General features: G+C 43.0%; 2 protein-coding genes across 2 annotated transcripts; one reads left to right on the top strand and one right to left on the bottom strand.

Moving 5' to 3' along the window:
* Nucleotides 1–3,551: 3,551 nt before the first annotated feature.
* Nucleotides 3,552–11,451, top strand: ANKRD22 (ankyrin repeat domain 22). The gene is made up of 6 exons (XM_072869592.1): nt 3,552–3,745; nt 6,112–6,303; nt 8,094–8,201; nt 8,528–8,605; nt 9,482–9,580; nt 10,342–11,451. The coding sequence occupies exons 1-6, from the start codon at nt 3,725–3,727 to the stop codon at nt 10,417–10,419; spliced, it is 576 nt and encodes a 191-aa protein (XP_072725693.1). The 5' UTR covers nt 3,552–3,724; the 3' UTR covers nt 10,420–11,451.
* Nucleotides 11,452–12,380: 929 nt separating this feature from the next.
* LOC140655291 (lysosomal acid lipase/cholesteryl ester hydrolase-like) lies at nt 12,381–26,642 on the bottom strand. Its single transcript, XM_072869587.1, has 10 exons — nt 26,510–26,642; nt 22,613–22,751; nt 21,625–21,739; nt 20,371–20,569; nt 19,641–19,750; nt 18,163–18,299; nt 17,442–17,582; nt 15,935–16,006; nt 14,039–14,107; nt 12,381–13,049 (listed from the first exon to the last, which is right to left on the bottom strand). The coding sequence occupies exons 2-10, from the start codon at nt 22,742–22,744 to the stop codon at nt 12,816–12,818; spliced, it is 1,209 nt and encodes a 402-aa protein (XP_072725688.1). The 5' UTR covers nt 22,745–22,751; nt 26,510–26,642; the 3' UTR covers nt 12,381–12,815.
* Between the last annotated feature and the right edge of the window lie 79 nt (nt 26,643–26,721).

The raw sequence follows: 26,721 nt of genomic DNA, 5'->3' as shown, positions 1-26,721 counted from the left end.
TCCCTGGAGGTATTTAAAAGATGAGTAGATGTGGCACTTAGGGACATGGTTTAGTGGTGGACTTGGCAATGTTAGGTTTATGGTTGGACTCGATGATCTTAAAGGTCTTTTCCAACCTAAATGATTCTATGATTCCATGATTCTATGACATGCTTAAGCAGAAAGAGCTTATGATAGAGCCTAAGGCTCTTTGGTTACTGTATGTCCAGGTAACATAATTTCCTTTTCACCTTCTCCATTTGCTTTCTGCCTTTTTGCTTGTGGTAATTTCTGACAGGGTTCAAGGCATGGCAACTTGACAACTGGAATGGAGACGGAACAGATCAATAGTGCCCTGGGTGCATTAAGGAGGGCAGCTGAGCTGCTGGAGCTTAGCCACAGGATGGGCTGTAACAGAAGTAACCCAGGAGTGACCATACAAGCATTGGGAGGCAAGGGGAGGGCTAGGAAGCCCTGCATTTTTAATGTGACACCAGTGATTCACTGAGTTTGACTTAAAGTGTTATAAAATGCAGGCTCTGGTCTGTGCCATGAAGGTTTCTCTGTGCTCAGTGGGGCTGCTGAGTTAATCCGGTCCTGAAGCAGAGGTGCAAGGGGACCCTTGGGGATGGTGCTAGCTGTTTATCAAATGCTTCAGTGTGCTGAGTCACATTGAGCAGGGATGTTGTCCGGGTAGCTAATAGCCTTCCGAGGGGAAGTATAAGGGGCAGCTGTTTCTCTTGTCCAGACACTGGCCATTCCAAGATGGCATTTCTTGGGAATGCATGTTTCTGAGGACTGTTCTGCACATACAACTCCAGCAGGCCACAGATTTCTTTCCTGAGACTAGTGTAACTCACACCATTTGGACAAATATAATCTATAGTGCTTGGAAATTAAAAAGATAAATGATCCTCCATGCCTTTTTTTGATGGTGGTGTTCTGAAGTGTAATTGATATTTAATTTAAAAAATGAGTTGCCCTTATTCTTTCTCTGGTGAAGGCCCTTCTGATGAACTCTCGGGTCACTTCTCACTCACCTGAAACTTTTTAAGTGTTGTTAAATTCTTTCAGGAAGTAAGAATCATGTTTCCTACACAGACTGAGTAGGTGACAGTTTGCCCATGCACTGAGACTTGGCACCTTTTGGAGAAAAAAGACTTATTCAGCAAACGAGGTTAAAAGTTTCTGGATTCAAATTCTCACTTATAAGCATGGTGAAGAACATGAAAGCAATACGTGAAGCAGAAGTGAACCTGTGACTACATTAATTTGCGTAAGTCTCATATCTCATCACAGTTGGGTTGCTTATCTGTTGTCCAGCTAAAGCTCTGACTGCAGTAGTCACTTAAGTGATTTTCAAGAGGGCCAGAGATGTGATGCTGGCTTAAGTAGTAATTTACACTGTCTTGGAAAAGGTGATGCCTGAAGCTATCGCTGTGCTTTGTGGAGGAGTTTGGTTTTTTTTTTTTTTGTTTTGTTTTGTTTGTTTTGTTTTGTTTTTTTAAATACTTTTCCTTGTTACCATGCACTTGTATATTGGTGTTAGGAGAGGATTAAGTAAACTACTAAGTTTTTATATGAAACAGCTGAGCGATTTGAGGTTTCTTTCAACGAGTTGTAGTTTATAAATTCTAACAACGTAGCCATTTGATGTAGGAGGATGTCTGTTCCTCAGGATCTGGATGTGAAGGAATACTGGCAAGGAATACCTTTTCACCTTTGAGGTGTTACTCACTCCTCCGTGTCTTTAGTCAGCAGAATATTCACTGCATGCTGAAAGATCAATCTATTGGGAAGATCCTAGTGAGGTTTGTGACAGGTTGGTGTAGTGTACGTTTCTGTTACAAGCCAACCCAATTTTCTTCTGGTAAACAGCCATTGAAAGGGTTAGAACTGGTGCCATCAAACTAACACTACAGTCAATAGAGCTATACTACTTTAACCAGAGAAGGATAGAGACAGTATATGAGTAATTTTATATGGCCTCCCACCTCACTGGAAAATAAATATGGTAATTGCATTGAAATAAAAGTTCTCAAATGTAAGATAGAGGGCTTGGACTTAAGATGGACAGTTACATGCAGATGTTTTAAAACTTGTTTACAAATATGCTTGAAATATAGCAAATATGGATTTAAACTATATAGGAAAAAGAGATTTTGGGGTGTCTGCAGACACTTGAAATATGCATGCCTTACTCAGAAAGACTGTCTGAGCGTAGTACAGAAGTACTATCAGCATCTTGTCTTCAGAGCCAGGCACACTCAAAGGGGACAGTGACATCAAGAAAAATTCTCTTCCCAAGGAAGCTCTACTGCAATTAACATATAAAATTAGCAGGTTAAACATCAACCATATTCATTGCTTGGGTTGGGGTAGGACAATAAGACTGAGCAAAAAGTGATGGAAGTGGCTGGCCTACTTAATAAGACACTGAAGCTAATTATACCGGGAGCTCTCATTAAAGGTGTGGGATCTAGTTGCTTCCCTCTTCCCGGTAGGCGTCTGAGGTGTTCTTGCAGAGGCTTTGGGCTATGTTTTAGTCAGAAGTAGCTCGAGTGGTGTCACAGAGGTACATTAAAACTAACTCAAACGAGGGACAAGCTCAAACAACTTTATTTCACGAAACAGCCAAAACCACACAACAGAAACCAATGCGAAACAGAGGTAACCCAAAACCCATCAACACTGCAGTAACAATTTAACATATAACAGGCTCGAGGTGTCAGTCAGGGGATTGTTACATTCTTGTTACACAAGAATGATGACCCAAAGTGCACACACACACTCACTCCCAAGGGGGGAAACTCTCTCTCCCTCGCGGGTACCCAGAAGATACAATCGCTCACCCGGGGCGGGGGCGAGGGCTCACTCAAGGATATATCCAGAAGAAATCACTCACCAGAGGTGAGGGCACTCAATCAAGTTTCCTCAGGCGGCGTCCCAACCCGAGGGGAGGGGTCCCAAACACAGGGCCACTGCTCCGAGAAGACCTCTCAAAGGGGGTCTCCGACGGCACCCCATTTGGACCCTGGGTCAGGTCGGAGCTGTGGTCATAGCTGGTCATGATCTAGAAGCTTCTCCGAGACAAGGCGCCTCACTGGCTGTGGACCCCGTCTGGTGACCAAGGGGTCCCGCCTCTCCTGCTCCCCTGCCGAGGTGTGTACGTGCCTGGGGGCACGGCAGAGCACAGAAGGCGCGAAAATGAGGTGCAAAAAGCCGGTGATGGCCATGTTAAAAGCCCGATCTTTATCGGGGGGGGGGGGGGAGGGTGCGGACCGTACCTGTCACAGGTGGCAAACTAGCTACCATTCATAGTTACTTGTTTTACGTTTTAGGTTTCATGCCTTTTTTTTCTTTTTCCCCCTCCCTTTCTTCACTTGTGAAATTTTCTTCCTCTCCCTCTCCCTTCTCCCTTCCTCAGCCTGTTTTGCTACTTTCCTTTTTAGGCAACCGGAAGCTGTTATTGCAAAAATGACAAAGGAAAATGCTTCTCTGTTGTAACTTGTTCTGTCAGTCTCCTGTAAGCTGCTGTTCTCACGCTTACCTTCCTGGGTTGGGTTTCTGAAGACAATTGTTTCATGCTACCAAGTAGAAATCACTTAAAGGAAATGTAGCTTAAGAAGGAGTGATACTTTTAAGTTAAATATTAACCAGATTCAGAAACGCTCAAGAGCATTTCAAGTGAGGTTAACTTGTTGGGCTGGTGAACAAGAACGCACTCAAGCAGTGAAGAACAGGCATGGGGATACTCTATTCCGAGGTACGTGACCATTTTCTGCACAGTAACTGAAGCTACTGAAGATAGGGATATTCACTGGGTTTGGTTTGTTCCTTTCACAGCCTCCCATACACAGGCTTACTCAGATCTGGAACTTCTTCTCCTTTGGAACTGCTGTACTTCGGCTATTACAAATGGACGGAAGTACTGTTTGTACCAGTAAAGAAAATGCAATAACCAGTGCAATTATTGTGACTTCACAGAGAAAATAAGTGTTCAACATTTTTTGTTGTTCTGTGTTCAGATCAGAATGATTCTCAGCACGGTGCAGACAACAAACAATTTTGCAAACTGCAAACAACTCCTTGGCTTATGTTGAATATAGATAATAAAGCTAACGCCTAAGGAAACATCCTTACCTCCCCGCCCTCCCCCTCTCCCCCCCCCCCCCCCCGATGTTTTTAGGAGTGTGATTTTTTTTTAGCTCTTTATGGGTTTGTCCCCAGACATGTTAAATGCTCCATCTTTATTCATGGCTCTAGAACTGGGTTCAACCGTAGTGTAAGGTTTAGAAAAAGATCCCACAAGTCAATGAGAGTATCAATCAGAAATGCCTTGGGCTTAATGGCCTGGCAAGTAAAACTCTTTGAGGCAGTACAGAAAGAAGGGCACAAAAGCATATCATTTGGTGACATGAGCTGCTGAACTAGCAAGAATCAGACTAGAAAAGGGTAAAGTTGTATGGTAAATGGCTGGGATTTGAGCAGGTGTTCAACCAAACAGCAAATCTCCTGCATCTTTAAATAAGCAAAGCAATACTTAAAAGCAAGAATAGTAGGGAAATCAGAGGTGCAGACAGACTCCACTTGATCTTCTCTTTCCTGGACATGAAGATACAGTACTAGACACCAACATGACAGAGATCAAAGTTCTAGAGCAAACTGATCATTTACATGGCACTGGTCTGCAGGTCACTTACACCAGGAGGGATTTAAAAGAGGGATTTCTCCTCAAAATCATTAAAACAGTTCTGGTTCTGGAGGAGTGTGTAATAGCAAATGGCACATGTAGGCTTTTAAAAGAATATAGACAGTCGATGCAAATTTACAGCGTTGCCTATAGTCTTTGTAGATTTTTGTCTGATAGAATAAAAACAAAACAAGAAGTGGTGCAAGGTCTGGTAAGCATGTAAATACTTTCTCTAGAAAGGAAAATCACTTCTCTTATGCAGCTGTCCAGAAGACTAAGCAGCAATGATGCTGGAGGTAAACTTGTGTTGTAGATCAAAGTTCATCTGAAGTGAAAGTGTAAATAAGATGGATCTTTCTAATGTTAAAAAAAAAAAGAAAAAGCTAACTATAGGGGGGGTGAGGAAAGGGCTCAGAGTTCAGGGCTAGATCTTGTTCCTGTAGTGTATTTAGTATGTGATAAAAGGAGGATGAGAAGGAAAAATTGCAGATAATATTTGAAGAAAATGCCTATCTTGGAAAATGGTGAATAAACCCCTCAGTATTGAAGACAGAAGAAAGAAACTTACTCTCTTTTCGACTAGATAACTTCAAATACTACCAATCTGCCACATTTCCCACTGTTATTTTCTGCCTGTGTTAGGCCATCAGAAACTCGTAGTACTCCTGTCATTCTCAGCTTCTCCTTAGTCTGAGTTCTCGCTGCTGGAGAGGGAAGGAATTGCACGTTAGGTCAAGGGTGCGTAGAAATACTGAGCGAAGACTTGAACAGCAAGCAGTTCTCAAAAGCCAAGCAGGATTTGAGCTGTGGGCATACATGCATGTATTTTTTAGGTATGAAGTTTAACTTGAAGCCCTAGAAAAGAAACATTGTGGATGTTTTAGGTTTTAGTGGTTGGTTTTTTTGTTTGTTTTGGGGGTTTGTTTTTTTTTTTGTTTGGTTGTTTGGTTTTTTTACATTTCTAGCTCAGCTTTCACCTGAAGTGTGGTTCTGTTCTGGGAATTTATGAGTCAGAAGTGGTACCTCTTATTCAGCAGTGCTCATCCAAAGGGAAAGCCTGCTGTAAACTTAGAGAGGTTGTGGGCTTGTCAGCGCTTGCTGCTTAATACAGTGACCAACTCCTGTGAGAGCAGAAGCCGTTTTTTTAATGGCTGCAAATGAACCGGATTTATTTCTTGGATTCTAGACACATCATCCAAATGGAACAGAAAGTTCATTCCACTGTGCAAGGGCTGTGACTTCTCAGGCTGAGGGCTAAGAGCTGCTGTGTGGCAGCTGCAGGAGTACCTTTTACCACCATCTTCTGGAAGTCACCTGGAACTGCAACCTCTGTCAGGAGTGCTTGGCAGTGTCTTAGCGTGTGCAGGTAGTAAGTCAGAATGGGAAAAATGGATGTCTTAGTGAAATGTGTGCTGATGAATATTATCTTCTCTCTTCAGCCCATTTGTCAGGCAGCTTATAATAACGATTTCAATGAAGTTCAGCTTCTTCTGGAGCACAACAGCAACTATCTGAACATCCAGGACAGCTTCGGAGGAGACACCCCTTTAATTTGTGCATGCAAACAGGGAAACAACAGGATAGTTAGCTATCTTCTAAAAAGAAATGCTGATATCAACCTCAGAAACAAGGTAAGTGGACACTGACTCCTCCTTTGCAGTGATTGTTTTTTCAGATTCTTGGAGTGTGTGTGGGAACAGTGACAGTACTGCCAAACCTGAGGTTTGTTTCTAACTGAGGCATAAGTAGAGCCCCCAAATTATAATTTAATAAACCTTTATGTTTCTATTTGTCTCCTCATTTATTTTCCTAACTTGCCATTGCACAGAAGATAATAAAGATCGCCAACCTGAATTTCTCTCAGTGTCCATGTTCCTAGTTTAGGTAATACTGCATGCCACCCCCAGGCCCCAGGGGGTTCTGCCTGCTTACCCATGCAGCACTCTGCATTCATCTTGCCCTCTAGCTTGTATCTGTCCCTTCTTGCTTTTCTTTTCCCTCTGTCTTGTTCTTCACCCTCGTTAAGAGGAAGGTCTGAAGGAGAGCCTGTCCATCTCTCACAAAGGTATCCCTGAGGAGAGACTGAATCTATGAAAACCTTCTTATTCCCTCTGCAGACCTCCTTTTGTCACATTATTTGACACATAATAGCATGCTGGGGGGTGAGGAGGGAAGCCTTTGTCTGTTCTTCACCTGTTCCCTATTTTAAAAAACCTACCTGCCTTGCACAATAGCTGTGACTGGCTATTTTCCCTAAGGTGATGCAGAAGTGTGTTTTTGTGGTAGATTTCCTTGTAGGTTACAAATAAAAAGTGGCCAAAAGATGTGTGTTCTGGTTTCATTGCTAATTTATTTTTATGATGTTAAGGTCGATAAATAACCGTGAAAAACCCCCACAACATTGTCAATTCTATTGTATCATCTCATACTCCAAGGCAATGTTTAACAAGTTCCTACACATTTGTGGGCTATCTTATATCTCTGGTTTCCAGTGCATTTGTTTAGTTCCTAGGAGGGCAGCAAATGTTCATGAGGTCAGAGGCATATTCTATCCTATCTATTCTTGATGCAGAAGGCTCTCCATCTTACCTCAAAGTCCCTTTGAAAGGGTGCAGTATTTTACAGTAAGATCATCCTAATTGCATTGGCAGCCATTTGCTAGCTGTGCCTGGCTTTCTTAAATGCTTCTCTGCTTCACCGTCCGAGATGGAATCAGGCCCTTGGGTGCACTGCTTAACTGTGGTGCTCAGGATGGAGAATGGGGAGCAGAGGATGACACAGAAAGGCTTCTCTGCTTATTTTGGGCCCCAGTATAACACTGTAGCCTAGTTTGTCAAACTCCAGTTTCACAACCTGTAGAAGATTTAACACACAAGTTAAAAGCTCTACCCTTTAGTTGCTTTGGTTCTCTCAGTATTCAAAGATTTTTTTAAACTCCCTTCTCACTAGGAATCTGCTGGGGGTGTTGCTACTTGCCTGTGTTTCTCATGAGTGCCAAAGGAGATCCCATAAACTCTCTTATGTCTTTGCTTCAGTAATCAGCACCTCTATAGGAAGAGCTGTGGGGATTCTTCCTGCTGATTTAACTTGCTGGGCAGTGTAGTAGCCACATGAGATGTCCACTCTTCCCTCTTTCACGCTGCAGCCATGTCCAAGTTTGCAGACATACACATGGAATACTTTGGTTCCCACACCCTTGCACGTGTAGCCCAATTTCCATGAGCCTGGATGTGTTAGATGTGCTTCTACTTGAAGGAAGCAAAATGCATGTGTCTGTTTCTGCTTGAAAATCAGAGAAATATTTCTAGTAGATAACCTAAAGGAAAGCTTGTGAAATATAAAATGGTCTACTATTGTCAATATTAAACAAATATAATCAGATCACTGAATCTGGTACTAATCAGAGTTATTTTGTGTTTAGAAAGACCGCACATGTCTGCATTATGCTGTGAGAAAACGGTTTACCTTCCTTGACTATGTGCTCATCATAATCCTCATGCCAGTTATGCTTATTGGATATCTTCTGATGGTGAGTCTGGATGAAAGCAGGAAAGCCCCCGTACTTTTACATTTCCCCTTATCACCTTCTCATGGCAGTATTTCAGGCCAGGAACCTGTATAGAATATGGACTGCTGTTTTTAAACCAAGGACTGATGGACACCAACAGAAGAAGCAGGGATTTTGCTGTGAATATAGCTAGTGAAGGAACAGAATTGTATCACTGCATCAGTCTGTCATTTGCAGAAGCCAGACACTATTTGGAAAAAACCCCCTCAGTATTTAGCCAAAATCTACTTAGTACTATATGCAGATGAACTGTGTTACTGTGTTACTCTTTCCCTTGCACCAAACAGGTCTCAAAGACTAAACAGAATGAAAACCTGATCAAGATGTTGCTTAGAGCTGGAGTGGATGTTAATGCTACAGACTTTGTAAGTGGGTTTATACAAATGTAAATGTGGTTTGTATGCATGCAACTTTACTAAAAACAGAATTCAGAATCTTCTAGCAATATAGTCCTGCTTTCAGAGTAGGATCAGGGACTGAACTGACTGTGATGTAGCAGGGTCATTCGGTGTTTCCCCTTGACACTTAGGCAATAGTTTTGTCATGTACATAGAAATAATTCTCCACTGATCAACTAATGCTCCCTTTCTGACCAATGCCCTCTTAAGAGAATCCAGGCAAACTGGGTTGAGATACTCACGTATTAAATACCTGATCCTAAAAAGATTCTAGTGATATAAGGGTCTGAGTTTATCACCATTTATGAGTTCTTGGACTGGAGCAGATTTGTGGGCAAAGGTCGTGCCACAGTGCTAGACCCTGTGTCTTCTCTTGATCTTCAGAGTGTGCCGATCTGCCATGTGTAGAGTTCTGTATCCACTAGCCTACTTGGGTGTGGTAAAGAGCTCCTCTCCTCTAAGGTAGAAAAGGAGAACCTGCAATTTTAGCAGTACCAAATTCTAAAACACTGAAGTGTGAGCAAACAGTATTGCTTAAGACATAATTGTTGAGATCAAGATCATGGAATCTTCTGAAGTTAGTAAAGAATTATTGGCTTCCTGATAAAGATAACTGACCTGTTTTAGCAGTTGCATCCTGGGGGAGGAATGATTTTTTTGTTCCTGTTGCTCTTATGCAAATGTATTTGTTTTACTGTGTAGTGTATTGTGACAGGAAATTATATGTGTCTTTTGCATCCAGCTGTTAGGGGGAAACTGATAAGGCTACAAGTAGTTGTACTGACCTAAGGTCTACTAAAGAAGTAGTGGAACTAAAAGTCATCTGCTTCTGTTTCCCTCCAGTCTGGTAGCACAGCCCTTCACTATGCTTGTGAAATGAAAAACCAGGAAGTCATTCCTCTACTGCTTGAAGCTCATGCAGACACTTCTGTAAAGAATCAGGTAAGAAGGTGAAGTTGATAACTGTATTTCCTTATGATGATGGTGAACCAGTATGTTGTAGGCCTTAGCTGGTGTGCAGCAGTTTAAAAAAAGGGTGCACAGCTTCCTGGCAGCAGACTTGTTTGCTGTGTGGTATAAAGCAGTGTTTGCTCCGTTGCCTTTGTTGGCAAGAGCAACTTTAAAGTCCAAATCCTTCACTGCTGGATTTCTACCGGTAAACACTGCGTGCATGTCCACTGGATTGGCAGATCTCTTAGCTATCTTTACAGTACCTCTTCTTAACTCAGAGCTGCTCTACAGTTGTTCCTAAGATGCAGGCTGCAGGGGAGTGGTAAGAGCCTTCCTAGGTGTTTTTTGTGCCACTGGACACCATTCTGAGAGGGGCTAAGTCAAGCTGCTTCTGTCGTCAGAAAAGCTCAAATAAATATTGACCTGGGAGTATCTGCGTTACTGAGTTGAGGTGAGCAATGTATTGCCCATGTTGCTCTTGAAATCAGCTCTTAGCTTAGCTCTGCACAGACTTTGGACATAGCCCCAGGAAACAGTGGAATGGCTGTCACTACTGGAGGGGAGGACTCTGCCCCAGGCTTCAGTGAGAGTGGTATTAGACCCAGCACATTCTGAAACTTTTGTTTTAGAGCAAGGATGTGACAGTGAAACTTATGCAGGAGAGCACTGCATCTGGGTGGCAAATTCAGGAAAGCTCTTTGGACTTGACCCATATCTATCATATTGCAATGTATTTCATCTGTTTCTTTCAGGATGGGGAGACTCCCTTAGATATAGCAAGAAGATTGCAGTTCCACAGCATTGAAAGCATGCTAAGAAAAAATTCCTAGTCATCGAGGACTCTTGAACATGCAGAAAATTACCTCATCTGGCAATCCATCTTGCATAGCAGCAGGAGTCCAGCAGAGGGTTGAGGGCTGTTACTTGATAAAGACTTGGTCCAAATCCATGCATTCCTTGCTGCAGACTTTGACTATTTTGTGTAAGACTTGTCAGTACCCCCAAGGCCACATGGGCTGAAAGGAGTTCATTTGATTTTCCTAAGCCGTGAATGATTACAATAGTGTTCAAAATATTGCCCTTCCCATCTGCTTCCCCAGTTTTATTACATGACTTGTGCAGACTGTGGATTTTGAAAGCTAGCTATAGGATTTCTGGAAGCTTAAACATTGCACATGACGGTTGGTAACCAATGCAAAAATAAAATATCCTTTAGAGTGTGCGCTACGTGTTCCGTAGGGGATACACTTGACAACTGAACAATATGCCACAGCAGCTTATACAAAGTCTGGCACTGTTCCTCTTTGTATTCCTCTTCCTGCAATGTGAGCGACTGGGAAAATAGATCTCTCAGCTTAGCACTTCCTCCTTCCATCCCTGCTACAAGTTTTACACACCTTTATTCTCATTATGTTGCTACAAGGGAAGGATTATCTTCTCTTTTTTTTCATATAAGAAACAGCAAAAAGAGGTTCAATGAGTTGTTGGAGACCACAAAGAAAGCCAATTCCCCGGTCATTTTAATGCATTAAGAAATAATAATGAAAATACTTTTGGCGCAGAAGAGAAACAAGTCTCTTGACTACCTTTCCAATATTAACAGAAGAAAAAAATCAATAAATGAGATGTGGTTGATGGGAACCAGATGTATCATTCCCAGGGGACTGGACAGGATAGCATGCTTTTCAGAGTGGTGCATGGAGCAGGGGATGCATATACCAAAATAATAATAATAATAATAATGATAATAATAATAACAAATTAATGAACCTTCTCTTGCATAGATAAAGGCAGAAGAAAACCTGCAGTGGTAAGCAATGTATTAATGTGGCCTGGCGCTTCGTGATTTAATAATGCAGCAATAAAGAGGAATCTCCTTTCAAACGCTGCTGTATCTTGCTTTCTTGGTCTAATGGATCTTTATTTTTGTTGATAGCTTTGGCCATTTCCTGTAAGCTGTCATAAGTTCAGAAGATAGATTCTATGATCGACACTGCTAATGGCTGCTAGACTGGGTGCATGGACAAGTTAGTGTATTTTTCCTGTCTTGCAGAACACAGATATATTTTTCAGTGTAACTATTCTATTGCTGACTCTGACTGCAGAGGGTCTTGGTTGGGCGACAAGAGCTTGAGGGCCACCCAGAGACACCCCGCGAAACAAAGCTACCCTGTCTGAGCCTGTAATAATAAGCACTTTGAGTGTAAGCTGGGGACAGACACTCTGTCCTACCAGATCAACTTGTAGGTGAGTAGATGTGAGGCACTTGCATGGATAATGAAGATGCTATCTCTCTGGGCTAATGGCTGGAAAGGGAAAACAGCTGACTGCTTTCCCATGCTGCAGAAATTGCTTAAACAAAGAATGGTCAAGACATAGAGTCATGTAAAAGTCAAAGCTGATACCTCAGAGTGCTTGCAACAACTTCATTGCCAGTGTCAAGAATAATTCATGGGGTGATAGCTATATTGCTTGGAGTGCAGCCTGCCTAATGGGTCTACATCTCCTCATTCCTCACCTGCCATCTACGGTCTTTGAAGTTGGGGGGTTTAGAGTACGTGAACAAACCTTGGGTGATGTGTAGGCATGGAGGGCAGGAGAATATTTCTATCAGTTTTTCTGAGGTTGGATTCCTTGATATTTGGGAGTCATGTATTGCCTGCTCAGTTTCTTGTGTCTGAAGATCTCTTGGTTGTGTTGACACTGTAGGTAAATGTGAGGAGGGAAAAAGAAAAAAGCAGCCAAGTTCTCTGGCAAGTGGATAAATGATTTAATTTAAACAAAGGTCAGTTGTACTTCAACAGAGAAATGAGCAAATCCCACTTTTGGGTCTTCGTGGGAAGACGCAAATTGGGCATGGGAATGCCTCTGTGGGGTATGTCAGATATACAAGAGAACAACAGAGTTTAGGCTCTAGGAAAATCAGTCTTGTAGAAATAAAGGTTGTCCAAATTAAGTGATCCCTGCAGTGTGTGCTGAAATATATTCATGTTTTCAGCTTTCATTCCTATACACCTCAAAATTCTCAGGAAGACAGCAGTCACGGTAACACCATGGAAAACCTCAAACTATGAGGAAAGCAAGAAACAAACAAGTGCAGATAAATACCTATATTGGTATCCATCATGTGTGTCTGTGTGTTTACCTCTTCCCCAGGTATCACCCTTATTGCCAAATAGAAATTGTGGAGGTTTTTACTGAGTGAATCAACACTCTGCATGTGGTTTCAAAGGTATTTTGTTATTATTTCAATGATTTTATGATACATTTTCTCAGTTGCATCAAGACCCCAGATGAAATCAAGATGTCCCCAAGCAGGAAAATGCTCATGGTAAATGAGATTAGTAATCCGAGGAAGTAGCTTTGCCACGTCTTTTGGATCTGCAAATTTGTCATGTCCAGCGCTCCAAACAGCAATTGGTGTGCTTATCTTCTCTATCTTGTACGCAGGAGGAGCAGACTGTAAGAAAGGGAGGAGACCTGAGTGAATGCTGCTTCATCAGAAGTTGTGTTTAGAGAAAGGATTCTGTGCAAGCATCTCTCTCTCCCTTCTGCACTCACTACAGTAAAACAGTAAGGATGAAGGCCACCCTCTTAGTGTCTAGTTCCCTAACTCCATTCCCTGTTGACCATGAAAGGGAACTATCCATCCTGTTCCTGTGTCTTTCCTTAACACATGGCTAGGAGTTGTCCTGCAGTTTGACACCTACTCATGCCCTTTGGAGGTGGGGCTATGGAAGGAGCAGTGTCTGCGTTCATCAGGCAAGGACTGTGGAGTTTATTCATGTGTATATTTAGGGTGGGAAGATCTTTAAGTTTTGTTGGGGCATGGGGTGCAACTGTTGGTCTTAGTTGTTATGCTTGGGGCTTAAGTGGCAAGGAAATACTTTGTCGATCTATAATTTCACCCTAGAAAATTTCTGAGACAGTGTGCATGGGTAGAAGTGACTGATTATATCTCTGGAGCCTTTCTGTCTGTGAAAAGCAGTCTGCCCTGGTACAGCAAGCCAAATGTACTGGTTAAAAGTGAAATGATTGTCAGCCAATTGGAGAGGTCATGGTAGCTGTGAGATTCATTTCCTCCCCTAACTGAAATGCAGACCTCGAGGATTTTTGGGGAAATGAAGAGCTCCGTACTCATCCAGTCCTAGGACTTGGGTGTGGCTCTTAGCCTTCTGGGAATGGCAGGTAAACTGACATGTTGTTGGACACATTCCTGCATCAGTAGGGGAGGCAAAACGAACTTCTGTTAGCTGTCTGCAAGGAACTGTCTATGCCTTCTCTGTGAACAGACTTTTACATGTATGAGTATTAAATTCAGGTGAAACATTTTCTCAGACCGCTCTCTCTCTCTTTCTGTAGCAGTCAAGGTGCTAAAATCTGAATTTTTCTGTTCTTAGTTTTGCCAGGACCTGAGGATGAGTTCTCAGAGAAATTGTATTGTCTTACCTGGTTGTATTTCTTCATGTTTTCCTTAGAGCCATAGTCATAAGCTTGAAATCGGTCTGCATCTCTTATCTGTTAAAAGAACAGATAAGGTGTAAGTGTTGAGAGACCAAGAAGCAGAGTGCAGGAGGCATCTTCCTGCCTGTGACTGAAGCCAAGGTTCAGGCAGTGGACTGACTGTGAGTTACTCCCACCCTCTTCTTCCTCCAGTTGCAGGCTTCTAGGGGTACTGAGGATGGATCGTAGGGTGAGTGGCCTCATTGCCTTTCCTCTTGCTAACTTTCTCTCCTGATCCCCAGCTGCCACCCTTGGTATGTTTTGTTATTAAAATTTTTCTTGACTATCTTAGTTAACTAAAGATGGGGCCCCTGTTCATGATGCAGAGTTGGGTTCAGTTGTCACATGGAAAGAGGACCTGAATGTCTAGAATGTGTCAGGGCTATTACTAGTATAGTGTAATATAAGATCTCTCCTTACACATCTTGTCTTTTTTGTGTCAGTTTTGTCTGGTCTGCTCACAGTAGTGGTGACATTTCCAGAGGCTCTGTACTTCTTACAAGAGTTTGGCTATACATGAGTTGTGCTCTGACAGCAGTTTTGAGGTGGGACATTAGAGATGAGGCATTAGCCTTCTTGAGTCTGTGTTCCCTAAAAGACATGATATATGCCCCTGCAGGACTGATGAGTTTTTTGTTTGCCTGGCTTTTTGTAATTTTATTTTTATTTTATTTTTTGCACAAACGTGACAAGTAATTTCATTTGTGAGTGGCTGTATGTCATACAGGATGAGAGAAAGTCAGCATCTGTCAGTTTAGAAAACCTCGACTTTAAGGTTTCACGCAGGCTTCATGTGCTAGAAATCTGCTTCCTATATTGCCTTTGCTATTTTCTTCTATCCTGCTGTATCTGTGTTTGCTTTGTAGCCACTTGACTTTGTTAGAGGCTGGCAAAATAGGTTGTAAAGCCGCTGGCTGTCAATGGTTTGTCCCCATTTCCTGGCTCTGGGTAGGTGTATCCTGCAGGACTGACGGCTGGGAATTTTTGTCAGGGGTGTACTCAGGAGCACACCTATATTCTAGACCATATTAAGTGTTTGCAGAAATGGGGGGTATACCTATAGGATGTATGCAACTATATCCTGGCTCTGCAGGTGCACCTGGACACATGCAGTGGTGTTTCTTGGCTGGAGCTGTCTTGCCCTGGTCTGATTCAGACCATGAGCAGAACAAGCTCAGATCTGCCAGTGCATAAGTAGAAACCCACCTTTAGAGAACTGGAATCCAGGATCTGGACAGTGGCAAGAGGGACTAAAGGGTTTTGGAAAAACCTGGGTGTTGGGAACATCCCTGTAGAGCGATGTTGCTTGTCATATACTGTAGTAGTATAAGGCAGTTCCCCACTTTGCCATTCTGCCAGAAGAAGCGTTTGCATGATTAACTGGCTTTGGGAGGTGATCCAGGCTGCAATTAACCCTCTGGGACAAAAGCTTTAAGCTGCATTACTTCTTTTCTGGCTCATCCCCTGGCCGCTCAGGTTTCCACTATCCTCCTACTGCCTGCCAAGTGCCCAGACTGTGCTTGCATTCACTTCTGCAGCTCTCAAGGCAAATGTCTTCATAAGTAAAGATGAAGACTGGAAGCCATTAGAGCCCAACATGCAGAGAGGCCTGATGTGCCCTGGGGGAATCTCAGTGCCTGATACCAAAGGAGCAATTCAGGTAATGGTCTGGTGAGCCATGGGAAACAGTGCTTCCTCTGTGGCAGGTGCTCACGGCAGCAAGATGTGAGAAGATGGGATGGGCAGTTTCCCAGATCCACTGCCTCTGGACTTCCCTGGAGGCCATTGGTTCCATAAAAAGCAGTAGTAAGAGTCTGTTTATACGTCAGTACGCGGTTATACCTGATGCCAATGAATAATGTTCTGTACTGATGTTCCAGCAGGGGAATGTCCTACGTATGTATCTATTCGACTCTGGAGAGAAAGCAGAAGTGTTATAAAGGCAGTGATGCAGTGTTGTGACAGGATGAAGCTGTGAAGGGCCTGAGCAACATACTGCTGCTGTGTTAAAACCCCATTTTAACAGGATATTCTTCAAATATCTGACAGAAAACTGAGAAGCAGACTTAGGAATAGCTGGCTAATAGTATGCATCTGCATGCTTTCTTCATGAAAGCAAGCCTGTTCCATGAAGATAGTACTGCTGTGGGATCGTGTGGTTCAGCAACAGTAGGGAAAAACCTTCCAGTCCTTTTAAAGTTGATTCTTCACCTCACACCAAACCCCCATGCATGTGTAAGTCTTTTGAAGATTCGGTTTTCTCTTCACTTTACTCCTAGTGCTGAAGAAGCCAGTTTACAAAACAGGTTGCTTTTTCTTCTGTTTGCATTTTTATAGTTCTGTTAAGGAGATGTTCCAATTCCATCTCCCCGGATTCCTCCTCAGACTTGTTATCTTGCCCTGAGAACCACATTAGTGACCTAACCCAAGTCAGGAAAAATCCTTAATGGTTTAGCTCTGCAATTCAAAAGGACTGCAATGCCTTTAATTGCTTTAGCACCGAACCTTTGATTCTCACTGCTTTCCCATATGTGCTTTTACAAGTGGTTATAGATGGAGTAAAAAGGGCCCCAGTCTTTACAGATATTGCAGTAATAAACATTACACAAGCCAGCTTCTGCATAGTTTGGCCACTGTAAAGGGGATTTAAGACACGCTACAGTGTCCATATGTTGGCAAGCGTAGCGACAACTCTCCTGTCTCTCCTGTCCCCTCTGACTGATGCACTAGCCTTTGTGAATCCCCACTGTAGGTGTGTTGCAGTCCTCAGGCACAGTGCAAGGACTTTCTGTAGCTCTACATGTTGTGGATTGAGCTGTTGGGCCCAGTTCTAAGGACAACAAAAATGGGAAAATGGCCCTTACAGTAGTTCTTTGGGACCCAGTTCTGGTGCAAGTAGTATGAAAAGTGGGAAGAGAAAAGGAGCTTTTTCCTGTCTTTTAATTATTTCAGTGTTCAGAGGACCCTGGTGTCTGCATGCTAAGGAAGGAAACTGGGAACTGTACTACCAAGAAGAAGACTGACTCCATCATCCATTGGCTCTTTTTAAAGAGCATCTGTGTATGGCCAAAATCTGATCAGCTTAGCCCCAAAAGAGGGCACATCTATTGACATGTGCAATATAGCTCCAGACTGAATTCAGTCCTTTCTTTCTGGGATTGGAATGTCCCTAGTTGTTGGTCCCATCCATCATTAGCTCTAGTCCTGTTTGGCACTGTTCGCACCACGCAATGTCCTGGCATTCCCTCAGTCTGCTGAGAACTACGTTGTGGTTTACGTATGTTTACATACATGACAGTTACTTCCAAAATCACCTTAGTTTTGAGCAGGTGTTCTTGCATATACTTACCGTGTTCAGATTTTTTATGTTGCCTCCAGCTATGTAACAGAGTACATGGCCACAAAACTTATCCAGGTTTGCACATAACTGTGTCACAGGTCCTCTCAGAAATCCAAGTTGGTGCATGGCTCCTTTGCAGCCAAGTACGAACTGAGGGAAGGGAAAAGCGCAACACTTTTTTTTCTTGTTACAGGAGCATTTTATGCAGGAAACTGTTGCTAACAGCCTAGCCTCCTAACTCAGTATTCAAAGATTGCTGAAACAGCTTACCCTCCCAGTATCCCTTAAAACACCTTCTTCCCCATAGTGCATCACATATCCTTCCTTCTTCATATTACTGGCATCAGTCCTGGTGGAAGCTGTCCTTCCATTTCTAGTGTAGTGACCTCAATGCTCACTCATTTCTGAAGTCCCAGAGATTGTCATGGCTATTATTGTGGCTCTGGTTTAGGTCCTCCTGCATGAGGCCAGCAAAATATTAGTTAACAGCAAGAGTCCTATGACGAGACAGAGTTTCACAAGTCTCCTACTTCACTGGGACCTGCTGCTACAAGCCCTATTTTTGCAGTATTTCCCCCACAGAGTTTGGGAACAGATTTTTCAAGAGCACTTGTTTCATCCCAAGCTCAGTATCAGCATGCCACGTGTTTGGGAACACTTCGTCTCAGGTTAAGTGAACCCTGTGAAGGTAAGTCAGGCATTAGGCCTCTTAGAAGGAAAAATTACATACCCTGAGCAGTGGTTCAGGAGCTTGTGCTAACTTAATCAGAGGGCTTGTACCATGTGAGCATGTGGTTACTGGGCCCAGAGCACAGAACATTTTCACCCGTTTAGCCAGCTCAGGGTATGTAGAAAATGCTATGAAGCCTGCAAACACAGAATAGACAGCCTGAGTTAGTGAAGACATCTTCCACAGACTAAATAAATAAATAAGCAGTAGGTAGCAAACAAGAAGTGAAACTAGATTTGCAGCCCATTATCTGTTGTCCATGTTTGTCTGTGCTACATGTTTTACCTAAGGCAAGTGTTGAAGCTAAGTCCTGAAATGAATTTTATTTGGGAGGCAAAGTTCATTCTGAGGTTTAGAGCATGTCTGGACATTGCCTTTATCAGAACAGTTTTTGTAGGCAACATGTCAATGAGGTTTTCATGACAAAAATCAATTCAGTCTAAAGTTCAAAAAACTCTCATAAAAATGAGGTTTTCAGATTATAGTCTCTAAACTTCTATGTATGTTTATGCTTCCATGAAACCATAGAATAATTAGCTGAATACTGGGAGCTTTGAGTGTTTTCAACTGATTGTTTGCATTGAAGGCAGCTGAAGAAAGCCTAGATGGTTAGTCTGTTTTGCCATGAGGGTCTTTAAATACTCTTATGAGAGGAAAAGAAAGAAAAGGTTTGGAGCTGTGACAATATATGATTTTCCCACATTTCCTTCTCTTTTTTCTGGGTCATTTACATTAACGAACTGGCAGTTGCTCATTTCTAATCAATGTCCATTCATGGACCTTGCACATAAACCATAAACATCAGGAACTTTCAGCTGATGCTAAAAGAAAGTTAGTTGCATTCAGAGGCCATGAAGTGAGTTAATGCTAAAGGCTGGCACTAAGAGAAAATAAGTTATTAATGTTTTTTCTTTCCTAATTTTCAGTCTCTGGCAATATGTTTTTAAACAGTAATGGGGCCAGTTATAGCCACTCATGAACTATGCTTTAAATTGTAAGATTGCCATTAAGTCACATGACTTAGTAATGTTGAGGTTTTTTTTCCTTGTCTTCTGTTATTTGAATTTATGTATTGTATGTGCTGTTTTATCTTTTTAGTTTTTCCTTCCTGTTCACAAGGAAAATAATTGTATGTCTTAATACAAAAGATGAACTTAATGAAAATTCTGTTGCTGAGAATGTAAGAAAAATACCCAATGCCTGTATCTGAAGTACCTGGTAAATAACCACTTTTATGTCTCTAATTATTTGAAAAGTTGAACTATATTTGGATCTGCTATTAGGTTTCTTTGCTTATTAAGGGTAACCAAAGCTGTTTTTAGAAAAGTTTTGCATATTTTCCAAATCTCAATTCAGAAGGCACTTCTACATTTGCTAGCTCTCCAGAAACAAGAAAAACAACTGAATCAATGGAGAGGCCTACCTACTGATCAGATAAGAACACGAATGGTTGTGAACCGTGAGTGTCCTGACATTACCTGTTGTTGTGCCTTCAGAGTGACCAACATAGTATACATCCTTCTGTCCAGTTTTATTCATGATGAAGTACAGCTCTGCTGGAATATCGTATTTACCCATTTCATCAAAGCTGCAGGGGAGAACACAAAAAGCTAGCAGACAATTCGGCTATCACAGTGTGAGTTACTGAATGTCAGTTTTGTTCGTTGCACCAAGCAGGACCCATTGAAAGACAAGGTTGCATGCTTTGTCTGCATTCTTGCTTGAGCTGGGGAAGGGGCTAGAGGGACACAGCTGTCCTGCCAGGCTGCCTGATGCCTTGGGCTCTCTGTGGAGGAGGTTCCAGTTTAGCCTGTCAGCTGCAGCCCTTGGGGAACTGAATTTCATCAGAGCTCTCGCCAGCATGGGTTACAAAACACATTTCTCACTTGGTTGAATTCAGCTGTGAGAGATCAGGGATTTCTAGACAAGGCTGCTCAGCCTGTTCTAGCTGAGGTTCTTGCTCTCCCTCTTACAATACTGTCCCCCTTTTCCTCAGCATCCCATTTCATTTCCCAGTGTCTGAAATCTCTTCCCCAGCCAATGCTCCCAACTCTGAGTAGTAGTGAGCATCCTTCTTTGTCTGGTTCTTTACTCTCCTTGGTTGGTGTAGACCCTGTTCTGATGCTGGTTTAGGTAAAAACTGTCAGGCTGAAGCTATCTAGTTCCTTCGGAGTTTCTGTCTTGAGTAATTCTCCCTCTACAGAGTACCTGAACTGCCAGAACGCTTTCTGGCTGGGATTAAGGGTCTTGTGTTTTAAAGACCAAGTGTTCCCTCGGCTGTTTCCCATCCAGACATCATAGCCAGCATCTGCGAGGAGGAAGCCCAAGCTGTTGTTGGGCAGGTTAGAAATCCAATGGGTAGCATCTCCTAGAAAAGCATGCTGTAGGAAGACTACAGGCTTTTGCCCTGGAAAAGATGAAAGTATTCTTATATTGGAGCAGTAGTTAATGTGTATTTAAGATTGGGGTGCAGAGTTTAGCTTATGAGAGGTTTTAAATCTTTCCTTCTTCAAGAAGCTCCCAGGAGAACTATGCATAGATATTGGTCTGAGAAACCTGAAGAATTTGTTCCATGCAAGCAGGAACCGTTTCATGACATATCATAACCATTTCATGACAGGACTGGCAAATAAATAATTTAATGAGGAGGCCTATCCCCACCTCCTCTTGCACTGGAAAGCCAACTTACATGTCCCTGTATTGAAACCAGCTACCCATAGCTAAAAACTGCTGAAGGCATAACAGTGTATGGAAGACAAAGAATAATTCACACAAAGCAGCATATCTGCCCTTAGGTCTATTCAGTAACCAGCTGAGCAGGGCTGAGAGGCCCCTGATCTGACTTTGCTTAACCTTACTTTGAGAGTGAGGCTGGTCCAGATGATCTCCAAAGGAGGAGATCCAAATAGGATCCAAACTAAATTATTCTATAATTATAACAAGGAGTAATAAACAAAGTAGCAGCATCCAGGGCACCTCAAATTCCAGGCAGAAATTTTTATTCCATTCAGAAAATGTGATGAAGCAGATGAAATGCATTTGTTTTCTATTGATGACCTGATTTCTTATCACCTTCCTTAAGAATATCTCTGTCCTTCAGAAGCTGGGAATTAATATTCATATGCCTAATCTGAGAGGCTTTGTTGTCAGGCTTAAATTTGTATTACTTAGGGTGTTAATGCAAAACCTCCCCAAATCCAGTCTACCAAACCCTCCCCCAGCCCACATGATGGAAAAAAACTGGGATATGATGAAATTATTAGAAAAGTCTGAAATAAGGACAGAGACACTGAATGTGTGGACTTCAGATGGATTCAGAATTCAGGCCACATTCCTGACTAGGTGGTCTGGCTGAGAGGGAAAGGTGTGGAACATGCCATTGCATGTGCAAAGGGGAAAGATGGGGGACCCCTGTAAGAGTTGGCTCCCAGACCTTCCTTATGTCCTATAGCTCTGTCACACCTGTATTTTGGCTGTTCCTCCCAGCGGGAATTCTGAAAACACCAAGAATGTATCCATCCTCCGTGGTAACTTGATATTCCTCGCTGGGGTATCCATGATATCTGATAATTTCACTCTGTGGGAAGCCAAAGGAGAGCTTGTTAACATGCAAGTTGTCCTGCTTTGGAAGGTAACCAAGCTGAGCAGTGTGGATGTGGGCTGTTCTGAGATGGTGGTGCAAGGCCTCTGGCCACAGGGACCATGGCCGAGAATAAATATTACAGGTCTTGTAAAAAGGTGCATCAAAGTCTTCTTCAGACTAGCTTAGGTGGTAGTTATCTGGTATTTGACCCCATGTTATGGGACAAAGCAGAACTGTACTGAGTGACTAACCTGTTGGGAGATAGTTTGTCATGCTGTGCAAGGCTGATGCAGATCATACCTTTCTAGAGAGTAAACATCCATCAGTATCTGTATAAGACAGTGCCAAAAGATGTGGGTTTTGGTCCATAATGAATCCTTTCTTGCCAGAGTGTGATTAGGCAAGCCAGGTAGGGTGGATCTCCTATTACAGACTCACTCACAGCACCACCTATTACACTCTTGCCACTATTGTGAGGAAAACTTTGGTGATTCAGAGCAAGGGGTCTTGGACTACTTTGTGTTGTGAGAATCTGCAGTTTGAAGAAGGGGTTCAACCTCCCTTGCCACTGTACTGAGCAAACAGGTTGTTACAGAAAGGGAGGACTTTGCTTCCCTTGAGACTAGAAACCAGCCTTTGCCTCCACTGCAAAGGAATTCTTCTCTCTGGCAGCTCGGACCGTTTGGATAGGAGCATTGAGTTTTCTTCTAGGGGGCTGCTCCTATCACATTGCTGGAGGCATCCCTTTGAAGGGGTGAAGGGGTCCTACTTTTAGCCTCCTGACAGGGACTGTTAGCAATGGGGCAGTGGTAGCGGTACTTGGAGAGACGCTTTGGAAAGAAAGGGAGAGAAGGTGACCCAACTTACAACGTTCATAAAGCATTCGGGGTTGCGAGTCTTCCTGTACTGGCTTTTGTCTGAATTCAGAGTGGAGGGTGTTGTGACTCCTGCTGAAAAGGCAATTCCTTGGGAGCAGAGCAGCACGAGGAGGCACCACATCTTGGGGCTGTGTGAAAGAGCACATGCAGGGGTGTTTGCGTTAGGAAGAGAGAGCTGTGGAATTCCACATGAAGACGCAAGTGGGGAGTCTCCTGGAGGTTGCCCAAGGTCTGTTCCCAGGGTGCTGCCAGAATAAGTACCTGTGTGAGGAGGGACTGTCCACAGCTCACGCTGTGTAACAGGTAAGGTTGCAGAACAGGTGAGGAAAACACTTGGGGATATCATGCGAGAATATACCTGAGCACTCTGCAGATGACAGGAGAGCTGTGGTTGGTAGACAGGGCCAGCTCCTGGCATGAGTGTAGCAGAAGCTTGACAAAGAAGCATGAGCACCTGAGATGACCATCACCCAGCTTGTCTGCCTTTATCTGCCTCCACTTCTCTGCCAGCAGGAGAGGTGAAAGGAGAAGAAAGCACTGCTTGTTTCCTGTCTCCTCAGGAATGAGGTGAGAGAGGTTTGGGATGGGCTTTCTTTCCACGTGCCCTTTCCTCCTTTGGGATCAAATGCCATTCTTGGTGCTGGTCAGTGGTGTGCTGGGGTGAGGGATCAGTCAATGAGGCTCATGAAGGGTTGTGTAGAGGCCAGGAGTGATTCAGGGACTCTGGGAGGAACACGCGTTCACCAGATCAGTGCCAGCTTTTGCTTTCACCGTGGGGTGATGTGCCCCAGACCAGGTTCAAGTTCTGTTTGAAATTAGTTCCTCTGAGAATATGGAGCGAACAAGGTGACCATGTGTGGCTCCCCAGAAGCCCCATGAGTCAGTTCACAGTCAATCTTGCCTTTCAGAGTGAAACTGAGTCATCTAGGTCTCCATTTACCATCCCCTAAGGCTTCTTCACCAGCCCCTTGCTGCCCACGTTTTCCAAGAACCTGCTCTGCTATTCCTAGATAATTCCATTTTTCCTACTGCTATGTCTGAGTCCGAAGTTTCTGTCTCTCAAAATTGATGGCTGCCACCAGCTGAGAAACCATGGAATGATTCGGTTTTAGAGCAGTGAACAATGGATCCTGAGACTGCCTTCATGTTGCCCAGGGAATGGGCAACATTCTCCTTTATCTCTTAGAAATGGCTGTCCATATTGCAAGTCTTGTCTTGGTCATGGGGAGGTGAGACCTTGCCCTTTCCTGGGTTGACTGACGGTACCAGATTACCTTTTCTGAATAGAAATTGCAGAGTGCAGTCTATCTAGCACCAGTTTATGCCGACTCCACTTACAGTAGATATGCTTTCAGGTTTTAGTCTATTTTCCAGAACCCAGTCAATGAGTGCAGGAACACTGCTCTCTGTGATCTTTCCAGACCTTTTTTTCAACATGCAAATTTTGACTCAAATGCTCCCTGGGAAAGGGAAGAGCAGGTTCTCTGCCCCAGAAAGTTACTGGGTGTGAGACTATGAATTAAAACTGTTGGAGAGCAAGAGAAGTGCTGACATAGTCAGTGCTCATTGCCTACAAGAGAGCTGCAAGTAGGTAGGATAGGATTTTTCTTTCCAATCTGAAGAACTGTACGAAAAGGATTCATCCACGAAGCTCAGGATGTGAGCTGGAAAAGCCCTTATACATCTAATTGTTGTTGTAGCCCTTATACATCTAATTCTGGAAAAGCCCTTATACATCTAATTGTTGTTGTATGCTGTGCCCGCATGTGTGAGGAGAGAATGAGGGCTGTGAAGAGAAAAGTAGCAGCCATTCTGCATGTGGATAAAGGCCATAAAGATCAGGCAGGCTACCTAAATGTTCAGCAATAGAATCCACGGGACAAAAGGGGCACGTAATGCGATGTAAGGCTTCAGCTCATCAAGGCATCTTGTAACATTTCCTCACCAGTAATGACTGGGGACATTACTGCTCTTGTAGGCTTGGTTTCCTCAGAAGAAGAGAGCATGCTTCTACGACTGGGGTGTATTTATGTTAGTTCACCTTTCTGTCCATCCTGTAATTAACTTTTGATGTCATTGGTAAATATCTGTCAAGTTCAGCACTGATGTAAGGGTATGGGGTTTGCAGGAGCTCCTGAGGACTGTTCGCTGGGGGAGGACTATTCAGCAGGGTTAGTGCCTTGCTGGGGGGAAGGCAAGCCAAAGGCAGCTGTTGTATGTTCTGCAACCAGCTGAGCAGTCAGCAAGAGTGAACTGGCCAAATAGTCAGTGTCCGTGTAGCTTCAGAGCAGCCACAGCATGCATGGCTGGGCATCAGGATTTGTGAGAGAATGTCATAGGAGACCTGCCTGTATTATAGTTCGGATTAGGAAGTTAAGCAGACTCAGGAAACAAGTCTTTCTGAAAGCAGGCATTCCTAGGTCTACTAGATGTGGAGAATCCAATTTTTAATGAAGAACAGAGGTTCTCATGCAGCCACATGTTTCTGGAGTCTGCTTCTAGCTTAAGACATCTGCTATGATGAGACATGCTGCTCTATGAAGTTTATTTGGACTTGGAAATGGAGCTACAGATCAAAAGAAAATAAAAGAGTATTCCCTGGCAAGTAATGGGGAAGATGAGCAGAATTTGTGGGAGTGAGGGAGAGGTAACCAAGAGATTCTTGCACTCTCTAAATCTCCTTATAGGAGAAGGAGTTTCGACTTTTTCTGACTAATTTGACTGAAGAAATTTAAAGAAGTCAAACCTCATGAGTCACCAGACAGTTGGAATGAAGCAGTGTTTGGAAACACCCAAAACTTTAAACTCGGCATCAAAACACACTTAATTCGATTCCCTTTGTATATCAAATACTTCTTAGTTTTTGTTGTCAAAACAGGAAGCCTCACAACTACATACTCAGTCAGCACAACACTCTTGTTTGCTTTCTGCTGTTTTACTCTATTCTAATGGGAGTAAAATATGCCTCCCTCTCCCTGCACGGGGAATCTCATTTGGAAAGAAAAAGTTCTGCTAATTTGTCAGCTTTTTAAAAAATTACTACCAAGACTAGTTGAGGCAATGAAGAGGCAAAATTATTCCTCGTTAGGGCAAACTTTTCTCAATGCACTCTATGATCACCTGGCTTAGCTGGAATGGCTCATGGACTTCCAGGTATTTGCCTTTTAAATCAGATACAGCAGGCTAAGTAATATCAGTCTTGGCAGGCCACTGCTCCCTTAAGCTTCAGGAGTAAAGACAGTTAGGAGACGTGAACAGTAGTTTTTATCTAGTGAGATTAAGTAATAAGGAAATACTGAGCATGGTAAACTGTCATAAAATAACACACTTAGAAGGAAAAAAGGTCAGAGAGAGAAATGCCCTTGAAAGTTTTTTAGGTACTTCTAAGATTTAGTGAAACCAAGACACAAGCCCTTCAGAAGTTCATCCATCTATCCTTGTGCTTTAAGCAGTCTAAACTTTATTTCATATAAGCTGTAAGGCATACACACACCAACCAGAGAAGCAACTGTGACTAAATGCATATGAGAATTCTGCATTCTTAGTCACTAACAAAACATACACGCGCATTACACCGCAAGAGCAGGAGGTCCAGTTTACACACACTGTTGCAATACTGGGACTTTCATTCCCTTGTTCTCAGACTGAAGAAAACAAGGAGAGGAAAATGAAATAGTTGCTCTTTTTCTTAATTTTGTGCAGGTCAAACTTCTTTGTCTTCTAAGTTGAGCAAACAAGCACTTTGTGCATAGCAATAGGCTTACAGATCACAGAGGCAAAAAGCTGTCTATTCTTACAAGCAACTGCAAAAAACCAACACTGAGCATCTTTATGGAGACAGGCAACAGAGAAAAAGACCATGAACACATATGTATAAGCAACTTACCTTTGCTTTGACTGCCTTGCTTGTGCCTTCTGCCACCGTTCCTGGTCTGTCTCCACTAGCAGACTGATTCACTGGCAGAAACCTGCGCCGATAAAAGGAAGTCAAAACGCAATGAGCTCTTCAGGGTGGCAGCTGTGAGTGTCATGAGTTGGCAGCCAGTATTGTAGAGCGTGTTTAAGTGCTGATTTGGCAGTGCTCCAGAAGTGGGGAAA

Source organism: Ciconia boyciana, chromosome 8, assembly GCF_034638445.1.
Source record: "Ciconia boyciana chromosome 8, ASM3463844v1, whole genome shotgun sequence".
NCBI lineage: Eukaryota > Metazoa > Chordata > Aves > Ciconiiformes > Ciconiidae > Ciconia > Ciconia boyciana.
The sequence above is the reverse complement of the archived record's forward strand: the minus strand, read 5'-3'. Positions and strand labels throughout refer to the sequence as shown.